At 43.2% G+C, this 14,508-nt stretch overlaps 1 protein-coding gene across 20 annotated transcripts in view; it reads left to right on the top strand.

Moving 5' to 3' along the window:
* BACH2 (BTB domain and CNC homolog 2) overlaps window positions 1-14,508 on the top strand; it is a 307,650-nt gene that overhangs the window by 230,872 nt on the left and 62,270 nt on the right. For all 20 annotated transcript variants that reach the window (XM_037014235.2, XM_073220961.1, XM_037014240.2 and 17 more), the window contains one exon: window positions 1,001-1,255. In XM_037014235.2, the coding sequence (XP_036870130.1) occupies window positions 1,001-1,255 (255 nt within the window). The remainder of the gene's footprint in view (window positions 1-1,000; window positions 1,256-14,508) is intronic.

Below are 14,508 nucleotides of genomic sequence, written 5' to 3' on the forward strand. Positions count from 1 at the left end.
AGGATATATTCACTTGATTATGATGACAGTTCCATTGTTACATGCATAAGCAAAAGCATACCAGACTGCACACTATAAATACATGCAGTTTATTATATGTAAAACTGTTAAAAAATATGAATAAAGCCAAAAAGACTGTAAGACTCACTATTGGAATTCATGCTGTAGTAAACATTACTGGAAAACTGTTATGTACTTTAATTATTACAGATACAGTGTTTCAAAAATACATCGGTGGACACTTTTTAAAGCAAAGAACTCTTTTGTAAAAGTAATCTTCACTGTTAAACATGTCTTTTTTATGACTCCTAATATATATTATGTTTCCATAGAGAGGCTGTACATCAAATCTCCTGGGATAATGACAGCATGGTTCCACCTCCTTTCAAGAGTTTTTCATGAGCAACAATAGGATTCTGTGGGTCGTGCTTTGTCTGCAAGTGGCGGAGGGCAGTTGCAGTGCCGATGACATCTACTCTGTACACATACAGTTAGTTCACTTGTTAGGTGTCATCATTAGATATTTACTCTGCTCGGCATCTTAGCCAAATTGCAACCTGGGAACTTACGTGTACTTCATCAAGAAAGCATTGCAAATACTACACCGTTTTTCATTTCCTCTTAACACAAACCTCAATTAATACTTGAATTAGGACTATTTATATGTGGAAGTTCGTGTTCAGTTGGCTAGCAAAATCAAAATTACCAAGTTTTAAAGTATGTGTGTATTCTAATTGTTTTGAGTGTTCCATTGAAAGCCACGGCTTTGTTTCTGTGGGGTAAAAGGATGCAGTAAGTGCATAAGATCAAAGTCAGCCATAGGACATGACTTTCCAGTTGTGTTTTCTGAGCTCACTGTGCTAACTAGCATGAAGATGCTGATGGGCAGTTCTGCCCCTTTCTGCCTCGCTCGTGGCACAGGAACCGTGCCTTCTCTCACCTTCTCACCTCCTCTCACCAACTTGGATAACTATGCTGACCCGGCCTTCCTTTCTTCCAGGGTGTGAACGGCATGTCTGTGGATGAGAAGCCTGACTCCCCCATGTATGTGTATGAGTCCACAGTCCACTGCACCAACATCCTCCTGGGCCTCAATGACCAGCGGAAAAAGGATATTCTCTGTGACGTGACTCTGATCGTGGAGAGGAAGGAGTTCCGGGCCCACCGGGCTGTGCTGGCCGCGTGCAGCGAATACTTCTGGCAGGCGCTGGTTGGGCAGACGAAAAATGACTTGGTGGTCAGCTTGCCTGAGGAGGTACAGTAGTTTGGTCTGTCTGTGTGGTTGCTAATGGAGGCTTACTGCTCTGTAGACAGTTGGCTGAGTAGGAGCTGGAAGGTGGACCCTGTGCCATTTCCCTGCTCTGGGGCTGATGTCCAGGTCACCCACACATTGTGTTTGTGGCATGGCCAGTTTCTGTCTGATGCACTTAAAGTTTCAGAGGCATGAATCTGAACAGAGAATCTTTCTTAGGGGAACTGAATCTCCCTGTGGCTCATAGTTTCTAGTTCACTTATGCTTCGGGTTCTGAGTAGTTCAACCAAAATTTGGTACCATCCTAGCTGTGGGATCTGAATCACTGGGACTGTTGCTATGATTTTTCTCTTTCAAATGGTTGAAGGGGCATTTGGTTTCCGTTGAGAGTAAAAGAATGAAAGTATTCACAGCACCTTCCTTGACTGGGGGGAAAATAAAAGCAAGCGGTAGTTTTCAGAGTTAGTATTGTAAGATTCTTAGAAGTGTATACTTGCTTTTCTCACCATTGTTGAAAATACCCTGCTGAAGTTTCTTAATCGCTTCAGTGAGTCCAGTCATTTCTATACTTTGGGGACATGAGTAGCGGGACCTGCTTCTGTCCAGAGGTGATACTCACCTTCAGGATTTGAGCTGCAGGAACTCCAAGGACGGGTTCAAACATCACCCTTTGAGCTGAGCTGTGAATACGGTTCCTCTTCTTCCATCATCCTGACTCCCCTTCATATTCATGGGACTAAGGGTAACACTGGGCAGCAACCGTAGGCTTTGTGTCCAGGGCCAGCAGCATCCCCTGCGCACCAGCCCAGCGTGCCGCACTGGGGCCACCACCACCAGAGCTGCAATCTGTGTACTGCACAGCTCGGGGTGCAGCTGACACCCATAGTCCCCAGAGTATTTTGTGACCCACAGAGCCACTCTCCACAACAACCCTAGGGGAAACCAGAGACCCCGTTACCCTGATGGGAGGTGCTAACAGATACAACTAACGTTCAATGCGGGAAATCACAAACCCAAATGCCTCAAAAGGCCTGGCAAATAATATACGTGAGGTAAGGCAGATTATGTGTAAGATAGGAAGTGTATTGTATGTACCAATAAAAACTAAAGCATTCAGAAAAAAAAAATAGCAGGAAGTGGTGGGGCAAGCACCTGCTCCACAGAAAGGCATCCAGATTCTCCATAAAAAGCAAATAGGGAAACAAGACATGGGGGCACCAGAGGGGGTCCCCAGATCCAGTCCTTTGTTAAGCAACTTATGCTGTTACCTCTGCAGAGCAGGAGAGTGGCCAGCTGATAAAATGGGGACTGCATGAGCAACTTAGCATTTTCACATGAGTGTCTTTTTTATGTGCCCACCTAAAAGGCTCCTCTACCACTCCTCACTCCCTTAATAACTAGATAACTAGAAAGATGCCAATATTGGAAGCAAAAGGACCAATCGGTTGAAGATAACGTCATCGGAGCCTGGGTAGAGAGGGAAGCTTATGTGCCAAGCAATGTGGAAAGGCCAAGGAATGGCAGCTGTGGTGGGACCTGGGGATCCTGGGCTGGATTTTCCTCATCCACATTAGTGGGTGCATACTTACCCCTTCATGAGGTGAGATGATCAATATAGAAGTTCTTGGCACAGTTCCTATCCCTATCAAATGTTAAGATATTTTTCTTTTCCTCTAGATAGGCAGCAAGTACACCTTTTGAATTCACTCTAACTCTAGAATTCCAAGCAAACATTTGGAAAACATCCACTGATCCAGAATGGTCTTGGGAAAGGGGTGGGACTTACAGTTAACTTATTATCCATGTCTGTTTGAGAGCCACTGCACTTATGCTTTTTACTGGTTTTCAAAAAATTAGATTACATTAAAGTCATATTTACAAATGAAAACCAGATTTTGTGTAATTTAGTTTCTCTTCAGTGACTGCTGGCCCCACTTTGAGTCTCCCTTGAGTATGTGCCCTCAACCCTGGCCTTCCCCGAGTTGGTTCTGGGATCCTCATGTAGTCCCTGTGCCCCTCTGAGCCCCAGTTCTTGTCTGTAAAAACCCCTAAAATCCTGACGTCCTTGAATTATTTATCATAATACAAGATCAAAGCAATAAAATTTAAGGGAAACAGGTATATCAATGCATATGACATTAAACCTGAAGGTTTCCTTTTTGATCAAATCCCTGAGAATTGCTTATTTCCTTGGCATCGGGCACGCTTTAAAGTAAGGGGCACGCTGTGTAGACATCATGCAAAAAGCTGCTGTTTGACCTTGTGTTCCAGTTAAGTAGGAATTACGTTACGCGTTGATCTTCTCTTTCCCTAACCACGTAAAATGATTGCTATCCGTACGTCATCTGCATTTCTGAACCATTAAAACATTCTGGTTTCTCATCTATCTGAAACCTTAAGCTATAGGTAGCTACGAATATAGTATCAGTAACGCAGCTCAAAGTCTCTTGCTGACAGGCCCTGCAGGCCGGCCCCAGTGGCATTACCCTTGCAGGTCTGTAATTATTTCTGAGGCCTCCTTCCCAGCGCCCTCTCGCCCTGCTCAAAGCACCCTCCTGCGGCCCCCAGCGTGGAACATTGTGTCTCACTCCTTGCTGTGTACACTGAAAAGTGCTTGCAGTCTTCATGTCATTGGCCCTCTTAGTTCAGTGAATGACTTCCTAGAATTTGAACCAAGTGGTGAATAGACAAATATCCCAAACACGACTTTGGAAAAAATAGCTGCCTGGAACTAACTGACATTTGGTTCACATGATAGAAGAAAAAACACTGGAGTAGCTCCTTGGAAATCCTGAAGCCTCACCATAATCCTATCACTGAGTTCAGATCAGCTGCCGGCCCTGTCCCAGCCTAGTTCACACTTGGCCCACCCCTGCACCCCCGCCCCCCGATAAAGAAAATGTGATATATATACAATGGGTGTCATTCAGCCTTAGAAAGGATGGCTGCTGTTAGTGGCAACGTGGGTAAACATGGAGGACCTACTATGTCAGACATAGAAAGACACAAAGACAGATAATGAATGGTCTCTCTTATGTGTAACCTCCAAAAAACAACAAAAAAAGTCAAACTCAGTTACACAGAGTCAAATGGTAGCTACCAGAGGATGGGGTGGGGAGGAGGGAAAAAGGGAAGATCTTGATCAAAGGGTACAGACTTGCAGTTACAAGATGAATAAGTTCTGGAAACCTAATAATACCATGGTAACTGTAGTTAATAAAGTATATTAGCTACTTAAAATTTGCTAAGAGAGTACATCTCCGTTGTCCTCACCACCGAAAGAAAATACTGTGTTAATGGCTATGTCAGTTAATCTGCCCATGGCCATCATTTCACAGTATATACATATATCAAAACATCACCTGTATACCTTAGGTATATATAGCATTTTTGTTTACCATAAATAAGTTAAGTATGAGAAACAAGGAGAGAAAAAGAAGCTATTGCCCAGACTCCACCACCTTTCTTTGAACTTGTTTCCCATATCCTTCCACCCTCTAGAGAAGGGGAAGGGTCCATGCAGAGAATAGCTGTAGGGTAGGGGTAAGTACGGCCCCTTCCGGTGGGCCTTATGCTTTCTTAGGTGTAAATAAATTTCAGACTTCTGCTCACTCATTTTCTGTCCCTGTCTTTTGCTTTCCCTCTCTCTCAGAGTTTTGGGCAGATCTTATTATTTTCAGTGATCAACAATAAGGAAAACTGTCCCACAAGGATTCTGAAGAAAAGGCATTTGTTGTTAAGTCTTAACTGCAGGGTGCGATGAAGAGTATTCCTGTAATAGTACCGCCAGGCACAGAGGCCGGCAAAGAAGTGATGGCATCTTGCTGTCTGAAAGTTTTTAGAGGATCTGAAAGCTGATCTGTCTCTGGGATGGCGTAGGTCCAGTCTCAAAGAGGCAGCAAGACAGTCATGGTTGCCTTTAAGCAGTCCTTTTAGGGTGTAATACTACAGAAAGTACTTAACGCTACCACAGCTCAAGATGCCGGCAGCATTCTGAGCCTGAGTGTACTGTGGGGGGTAAGATTTGGTGGGAAAGAGTGGGTGAGGTCTTAGGGAAGTGGCATGCCCAGGATAGGAAGAACAAACACCTTCCCCAGGGCGCAGAGCCCCAGCCCTCTGGCCTCACCCTGTTCACACCTAGACAAAACTCTGAAGAAGGGTAATAGGCAGATTTAAGATCTAAGGAACATCAGCCGTGAGAGGCTGTGAAAACCACAACTGGGCCTTGGCCATGACGGCATGTAAGGTCTTAAGTAATCCAGTCAACTTCTGTGACCTTCTCTCTTCTCCTGTATTTATTCATTCCTCCAACAAATATTTATCACGGTCCTGCTGTGTACCGGGAGGCACAGTTCTAAGTGCTAGGTGAACTTAGTGAGCAAAACAGAGCTCATATTCCAGTGGGGGAGAAGGAGGAGAGTCAGAAAATAAGTATAATATGTGCTTGGTTAGTATATTTGAGAAAAATAAAGAAGGAATTAAGGAATGTCAGGGAATGGGTCCTACAGAGTTAAACAGGGCGGTCAAGAAAGACCTGTTTGAGGGGAAGACTTTGAGTAGAGACTTGAAGGAGGTCCAGAGAACTCAGAGGGAGCCAGCCATGCTGGCTTCTGGGGGAAGACTGGTCCAGGCAGAAGGAATAGCAGGGAATAGTCTCTGACCCTGGAGTGGGCTTGGCATGTGTGACACGCAGCAACAGAATGAGCAAGGGGCAGAGTGGGAAGGGGCGTATCACGGAGGTAACAGAGCCGAGCTGTGCACCTTTTGGACATGTTCCTCTTCTTGGAATAAGCTAGGTGGCCATTACAGGTTTCGCAGGAGTGGGTTATTCTGATTGCTATGTGAAAAGAGGTCAAAAGAGGGCAGAAGCAGGGAAAACACTTAAGTTGTGAAGGCAACAAGCCAGGCATGACCTGATGGCCTTGCCCAGGGCGATAGCAGGGCCATGGTGATCAGTGGCACCTGCTGATGGTACTGTGAAGGTAGAGCTCCTGGGGCTTTCTTACAGTTTGGATATAAGATGGAAGAGGAGAGCTGAAGACCACTCCCAGGTTTGTGACCTGAGCTGTTGGAAGAATGCAGTCTCCGTTAGCGGAGGTTGCTGAACACTGGGAGAAGTAGGTTTCACGTGGGGGGTGTACGAAAAGGTCTATTTTGTACCTGTTGAGTTTGAGATATCTGTTAACATCTAAGCAGAAATGGTCTAGTACACCGAAGGGTATATACATGGCTGGAATTCATGGGGAAAGTCTAGCCTGGAGATAGAAGTGTTAATACCAGAGGACTGGGGATACTGAAAGCCACAGACAAAATACAATCACCAAGAGAGTGAGGATAGATAGGAAAACAAAATAAAACAAAATAAAAGAAGTCAATAGGTCCCAAGATTGAGCCTTGGGTGGGGCTTTCCAGAACTGAGAAGTCAGGGAGATAAAGAGAAGCTGGCAGGGTAAACCAAGAAGGCACAACCAACCAAGAGGTAGAGGAAAAGCAAAAACCTGTGGCGTGCTGGAAGCCAGCTGAAGAAAGTATTTCAACAAGGAGAGAGTTATCAACTGTGTTAACGGATGCCGGTAGTTGGAATGAAGGCTGAAATTGACCAGCCAGAGCTTGGAAGCCATTTGTGATTTCATTGAGCACTTTGAGAGGACCAGTGGGAGCAAAAACCAGTTTGTTTATGTTCTAGAGGGAATGGGAAGAGAGGAATTTGAAAAAGCTAATGTAGGCTACATTTTTTAAGCCTTTCAAGTTAAAGGGAGCAGATAAATGGGCCAGTAGCTGGAAGGATATGGTGCCAAAAGAGGTCTCATTTGGTGTTTTTGTTTGTCTTAAGTAGGAAGAAATTCCGTCATGTTTGCACTCTACGGTAAAGATGATTAATATTCACCCTTATCCAATTTTCCTCTCTTTCCTGGTCAGACAGGAAGACCAAATTTGCAATCAGGTGTGCTCTGTGACTAGATCTGGGTAATGAAATGTGAGCAGAAGTCCTGGGTGGTGGGTTACTTCTGGTCTGAGACAGTTAAAGGCAGGTATGAGTTCTTCATGTGCTTTCCCATCCATTTAACTGGTGTCCAGAGAACTCAAAGACCTGTAGCCCAGATCCCTGCATCACTTTTGGAAGGCAGTCATCTCACTCAAATCAGATTCTGATGTGAATGAGAAACAAACTTTTATGTCAAGCCATTAATTAAGATCTGGTGTTTATTTTGTTTCCACAAAAGAGCCGATTCCATCCATACTTGAGCTGATTGGAAAGTTCCAGAAGAGAGAGAAAACTTGATGATACAGGAGACAAAAGACCAGTTGCTAAACAAATGCCCTTGAGTGGTTGATAGAGGTCGGGATCTACTGACAAGTGGTCAGCTTAGCAAGGCACGTTCTTAACTGAGAATCATAGAGCTGGGCTGCATGATCTCGGAAGTCCTGTCCTGTACCGTGGGTTTATGGTCTGCAAACATTTCTAGGTTCCTGCCAGAGGGTGAGAAGAAATCCTGCTGGGTGGAAAGAGAAGAGAGAGATTTGGATTGAGAGGTAGGGAAAGGCCCTGGAGATGGGAGGCAGACCGGTCAGGAAAGGAGAGAAACATGGACCCTCAGAAGAGCAGCGAGCTCACTCTCTTCCTCACCTTTGTAAATGCTTCCAGATTTTGCAGAAGTGCTCTTGCAAGAGTTCACAGGAGATGACAGTTAAAGAGCTGGGTTGTTTGATGACTTAGAACATCGACAGGTGGTAGAATACTCAGGTTACTGCTCTCTAACCATTTCAGAAGGTTCTAGCATGTTGGAAAAACTTGTATTTAGTAAGCTCAATTTCAAAATGAGTAAGTAGGGAGTAACAATACTGGTTACCACTTGACTTGCAGGGCTGCTGTTAAGAAGAACGAAATGTGATATGTTAAACTTCTTGGAAGGATGGTGCTATGTAAACAGTAGGTGTTATTATTTCCCATAAAAGGGAAGCACAGTCTTCTGAAATGGCTCTTACCTCAGAATCCTCATTAAAAGCTATGGTGCAACTTTCCAAGTTGCATTAGTAAGACTTGGCAGCAGAAGAAAAAAAAAGCAAATAAATAATAAGTCAAAATATTCCAAGTAACTACTTGCTGGCAAGTAAGTTTTCAAGTCCTGGAATCCTGCTGATAATTTTGAAATGCCTAAAAGCAGAACTTTTTTATAATAACAAAGGTGACATCTAGCCCTGAAATCTGGGCCTCTGTCTCAAATGGGGGTGCAATAAAGTAAAGCCATGAGAAAGGGGAGCTAATACTACTGTGATTCCATCTCTGAAGACTGTTCAGTGATGCTGATACAGAGGGAGGGGAATCTGGTGTGAAAATAGCCACAGCGATTGCTAATTTTAAAACTCAAGTGCATAAGCTGTTTCTAAATCTCTTATGTGTTTTAAATCCTGAGGCCAGTAAGTCCTATTTAAAGAAACTTAGGCAGAAATACATTCGTCTTTGGCATAGTAGAAGTTGAGTAGGCAAAAAGTAAGATATATATAAAAATTATTTTTAAATGACCTGATTTCAAAGCCAGTTTTAAAGATTCCTACCACTATACCTATGTATCCCTATATAATATAAAATGACCCAAATAATCAGCATTTTAAACTGGATTCATAACAAAGTCTTTGATGGTAAAGTTGTTTTTATTAAATTTTATAAAATTAGTTACCAGTGTATCTGTTCATTTTAAATGTCCTCTCTGTATATGAATTAAATGCCTTTGCATTTCTTTCTTTCCCCTATTATGGAGCCTCTTAGCTATTTCAATTAAAATTAATAATAGCTTTAAAGACCAAGTTCAGAGCTGTGAAGTTCCTCACTTGATCAGTAATCATAACTATTATCTTGTTGTATTTAATCATAGAACTCAGGTCTTTTACAGAGGACTTAATTAAACTTTTAATTCATAATAAAAAGTTAAATAGCACTTGGAAGGGTTTTTAAAAAATTATTTCCACTTCCCATCCAGATTACCGAAAAAGAAAAAAATAAGGTGCGATGGAGAGACACCATGGCTGTCAGCCAAGGGTATTGTAGGTCATGCCAACATGAGCTGGCAGCAAGCCATTGTCCAATTAGCCTGGCTTCTCCATTGCAGAGTAATCACTCTTGAGTAGATGGTTGAGTCACTCATGATGTAGTGGTACTTCACTTGAGCCAGTCCTCTTAGAATAGATTTCTTGTTCACTGTTATTACCTGCCCTGCTTTGCCAGTAAAAGTGCAGGACCATTTAGGCTGAAAGCTTAACGGAAGAGAAACATCGATTATGTATCTCATTTCTCTTTGCTTCCTGAAAACTGAGATTGCAATTAAACAGCAAGAGTATGGTGTGTTTTTTTAAATGAGTTACAAGAAAATACAGTTTCCACACCAAAATACTCAGGAGTTGGAATCCAAGAGTTGGTTTTTATTCTGTCTTTTCTTTGGCAGCTTTAACACTTGGCACGAATTTGAGGATATCAGTAAAGTTACCTAATAATCGTAATGGGTTCACATTCCATTCAGAAACTTGGAATGTCACCAACAGTGTCAGATTTCAGCTCTATTGTTGGGGTGTCCAGGACATATTTGGTGGGTGTGAAGTTATCCGAGCAGACAGCTTTTGAAAGAGACCGTGCTTAGGGCGAGAACACCTGGAATCTCGGTTGGACAAGCTGTAAACCAGGAAACTGATTCAAGAATTTCTTAATAAAATGGACCATATCCGGGCCCTGGAGAGGCGTTTGGTTGTCGGTTAAAAAAGACAGTTCTTAGAAGCACCAGGAAAGTAAAGTAAAATTGTTGGCACACATCAGTTAATACTTTTATGTTTACATTCTTGTTTGTGTTGGTTCTTAACCAAATCACAGGCTACATAAAGGGTTGGCTTGTTTTTGCTTTTAGGAGTGGAGCAATTAAATAATGGCACTTTTGATATCTTGATATTTCAGAAGTGTTCTTTTTCCTATGAACTTGATGCACATAGTAAAATTTTTCATGCTGGTATAGACTCCTGAACTATGTTGACAGTCTTTCTAACCAACCCTGGCACCAGTTCTAGGTTAGCTGATGATGCAGTGAGCTTTGCTGTCTGAGATGGACTTCTGTGAGCAGCCTGGCAAAGGCTGAGTGTGAAAAAGTTAATGCATTCAGCACCCTGGGTGGGAGGGAGCCAGGCCTCCAGTGTGAGCACATTTTTTGACTGACTGGCAGCAAAGAGAAATACCGGCAGCTGTTCCCGAGCAAGCCCGAGGATGAAAAGAAAAACATGCTGGGATTTAGCCAACAAAAGATTCCTGTGTTTAGAAGAAAATCAAAGGAAAGATACAGAGGTCACAATTACACTCGAAAAAACAACTATTGCATTTTGCATTTTATCTTCTGCTTTATAAAAGATAGCATTCAATATCACTGCTACTTGTTTTTTCTGATTCTTTATTTCTACATCTTCACTTTTGATTTTGTTGATTTCTCGACTTTTGAAATTCTTTATATACAAAGCCAGATAACATTATTCCTCCTAAAAATGATAAGTAGTTGACATCATTCAGAGAGGCAGCGTCATCAGCCAGAACTGAGTGGAGGAGAGCAGGTCTACGAGAGCGGTGGCCACACAGACGTGTGCTGAGCTGTGGTGAGGCACATGGGTTGGAAAGGAGTCGTGTGTGCAGGTCCTTCAGAGATAAATCCAGAGAGGCCTTCTGACACTTCACAACTTATCTTTTATTTTTGTTCTATTAGTTACAAAGAAGGGTAGGGAAAACAGGAGTTACTAGAAGGCCGGAAGAATGTCTGCTAAAACACAGGACCTTCAAAGGTCTTGCCATGTAAAGATGAGCGCTCTAGTACCAAGAGAGGTGTTTCCATGCTTCCACTGTCATTCTTCTTTCCCAGTGAACACCTCATTCTCTGTGAGAATATTCTTTCTGCCAATTGGAACTGTGAGAGTCCAGGAATTGAACCGTGGCCTACAATAGGAAGGTGGAATGATTAAAAGCGTGAAACACCAAGATTCAGGGTAAAAACTGCATTGTTTGGAGAAATCAGCAGGATACTAAAAGATAGTTGGAGCATACCTTTTGTAACTGTGGATTTTTGGGGTGACTTAACTCCATCAGATTTACAAGATGGTCATGGAGAGAAATGCGATGACCTTTCAAAATTCTGTGTAACAGAGTATCTCCATGCCTCCTATTTGAAGCTGTAACAGTAAATATTGACCAGATGTTCTTACTTACAGAACAGAAGAAATAGTATCCCAGCTACATTTAAGGGATTTCAGCTACATTAACAGAGAATTTTAGAGCTGCACAAAATGCTAGACACTGGAGCAAGGTACAAAAAATAATTACCTTCAGAGGAGTTGTGTGTGGCGAGTGGGAGGGGGCTGTTTAAATCAGGTATTTAAAAAGACAAGGTGGCTTAGGTAGAGCAGTTCATAGAAGCATAGTGGAACATGTGACCCTTTCCATAGGTCACTTCTTTGGGAGATTAACTTTAGAATTATAAAGCAAGAGCATTTCCTTTAAAGAGCTTTCAAAAGAGTCTGAGAATCAAGACAAAACCCTAGAAATCAAGATGAGTAATTCAGAAGCATTCATTGCGGATGCCAAGTTGTGTTGCTCGTTGTTTGTGTTGCAAAGGTTCAGATGTGGGGGAGGACAGGATTTCCCTGCCGTCTCCTCCATGAAGTTTAGACCACCTGACACCAACAGTCAGAGGGTTGCTAGGACTTTCTTGGAGAATGAATGGGGAGAGATCCTCCAAGAGAGGGCACTGGCATGCAAAGGCCCTAACGTAAGCCCCCCAGGGCATTGAGGAGCCAGCTTTGATTGGCACGCATGGTAGAATAGGGGAAATAATTCAAAATACAGTTAGATTACTGGGGCCTTCCTATGAAAGAATAAAATTTAGACAAAAGGATTTGATTGAGTAAGCAATAGGAATTCATCGAATCATTGTATGCCAAGAAATGACATGATAAAAACAACTTAAGGAATATCTGTCGAGCAATGGAATGCTTGATGGATGGAAGAACAAACTACTCCAGCCAGAGGGCCCAGCCAGGAGGCTCACCCTGAGCCTAGCGTGAGCTGAGAAGGTCTGTGCCTGGGTGAAGACCTGGAGAATGATGGCGCCTTTTAGAGACCCTGGAAAACTGGGCCTGGGGACACTTAGAGAGGAAAGAGGCCATGGAGCCTTGATACACATCTACAGTGTTTTACATGCACCCAGGACACTGAGAGTGCAAAACTGAAGCGACAGATAGGAGGAAAACCAGCCCGTGGGCCATGCCTGATTCCATGAGGAACTGCTGATCCCTCGGAGAAAGGAGAGGAGGGGAAAGGAGCAGAGGCTGAGATTCAGCTCCAGCACTTCCCCTCCCCTTGCCGGTTCCTCTACCGAGAACAAGGTGCACTCTGGATTGCTGGTTTTAACTTTATCGTCGTTTATTTATTTAAACCTCAACAGTTTATCAGACAGTGGATACTTACAGAAATGCTCCCCAAGTTACCTTTCAAGAAATGTGCCTCCCAAGCAATACTGTGAGCATCAACCCTTACTTAGCACACAGCTGGATGAGGACCTGCAAAGAGATACTAAATTTCTAGGGGACAAAGCCTGTGCCTCAAGGTCATTCATAATCCAGTGCCACATAATTTTAAATGTCAGGAACAGGTTCAAGCACAAATGATCTCTTCAGGTCACAAACTTCAGGGTGAACGGTGGATGGACTTAGCGTAGTATCAAAGCAACTCACAGACACCGAGTAATGCCTGTCCTCACACTAACCCAGGCCGGTGTCAATCTGAGCATCTGTCCTAGTGGGTCAACCAGGTATTAGGTCTCCCGTGATGCAAATACTCACACAGTAAATACACATCCTCCCCCATGATGTGTACATTGTATAACTTGACTCATAAAGCCTTTAGATATAGCTTCCAGTTGGAGGAATTTCAAGGATTAGAGAAACAAGCTTAGTAACACCATGAGGAAACCATGGGGCACGTTCAGAGGATGGGGTGTTCTGCGGGGCAAGTGACCCAATTTCCCCAGTACGTCAGTGTCATAAAAATGGGACTGTGCTCAATTAAACAATAGTTAAGGGATTTAAAAACCAGATGCAGTGTGATGGTTGTGGAGAGGTTGAGTGGTTACTGGTTTGGACAGAGCGGTTCCTAAAGACTTTTCGGCGGAAATTGGAGAAGTTCAAATGGGGTCTGGGTATTAGATGAAATTTTCCTGAAGTGGAAACGTGGTGATAATTGGAAAAAGCACACTGATGGATCATATGCCCAGTATGATCTCAGTTTGGTTGAACAATACGAATGTGTGAGTGTGTAAAGAAACAGCCGTAAGGACGTGGCTGAAGTGCTAACAGTGGTGACCTGTGACTGGTGGGAACGTGATGGATTTTGGTTTGCTTCTCCGCTTTCTGCATTTTCCTACAGTGTACGTGATTGCGACTCTGTAACAATAAAAGGGTTATTTGAACAGTTCAGTGGACAGAAGGAAGGAGCGAACATGGACCCAGTACGGTATGGAGCGTAACATCACAAAAACGAACCTCTGCAGGATGGCTTTGTGCGCGATTTCAGAGGCTCTCTGAGCCTCCCTGCTTTTCTCCCTGGAAGTACTAGGGCTGCCCGCTGTGCTTCCTGGTCCCTTCCGTCCAGCTCAAGCTCCCATTCTCCTGAGAAACAAAAGTCCTTAGGGTGCGCTGATTGGACCTTGTACTCACAGTCTCGCTGGTTCAATGAAAAATCATCCCAAAAAGCAATAAAGGGAATTGGTTTCTTTTAGTTCCTTCTTATTAAAAGTTTGAGATCTTTTTTCATATTTAAATGTATCTTGATTATTGAAACCTACAGATGCCCTTGCCTTCCTGTATGCTGTGTAGCGTTACCTCTTGGGAAATTACTAGTGTTATTTTCGATGGAAATAGCTTGGATGTTTTCCAAATCTCTAACCCTGTGCATCCCCAGACAGAGAAGGAAATTCGCGCCATCTAAGCAAATTGGGGCTGCTGTGAAGGAAGTAGAGGACCTGGGGAGTGTCTCTTCTTTCCTGTCAGCCTGGAATACAAGCATTAAAGCTGAAGCAAAGTAGAGTCCTTCCATGGCTATTTTCAAACATATATAAGTATCTGCAAATGTATACCTTGGGAAGTCACTGGATGCACTTAGTGTTTACTTCAGTCTCTGACTGTATATGGATTATCATCAAGTGGCTGCTTCTTCAATAATGGGTCAGAATATTCAGGGA

This window comes from Manis javanica, chromosome 13, assembly GCF_040802235.1.
Source record: "Manis javanica isolate MJ-LG chromosome 13, MJ_LKY, whole genome shotgun sequence".
NCBI lineage: Eukaryota > Metazoa > Chordata > Mammalia > Pholidota > Manidae > Manis > Manis javanica.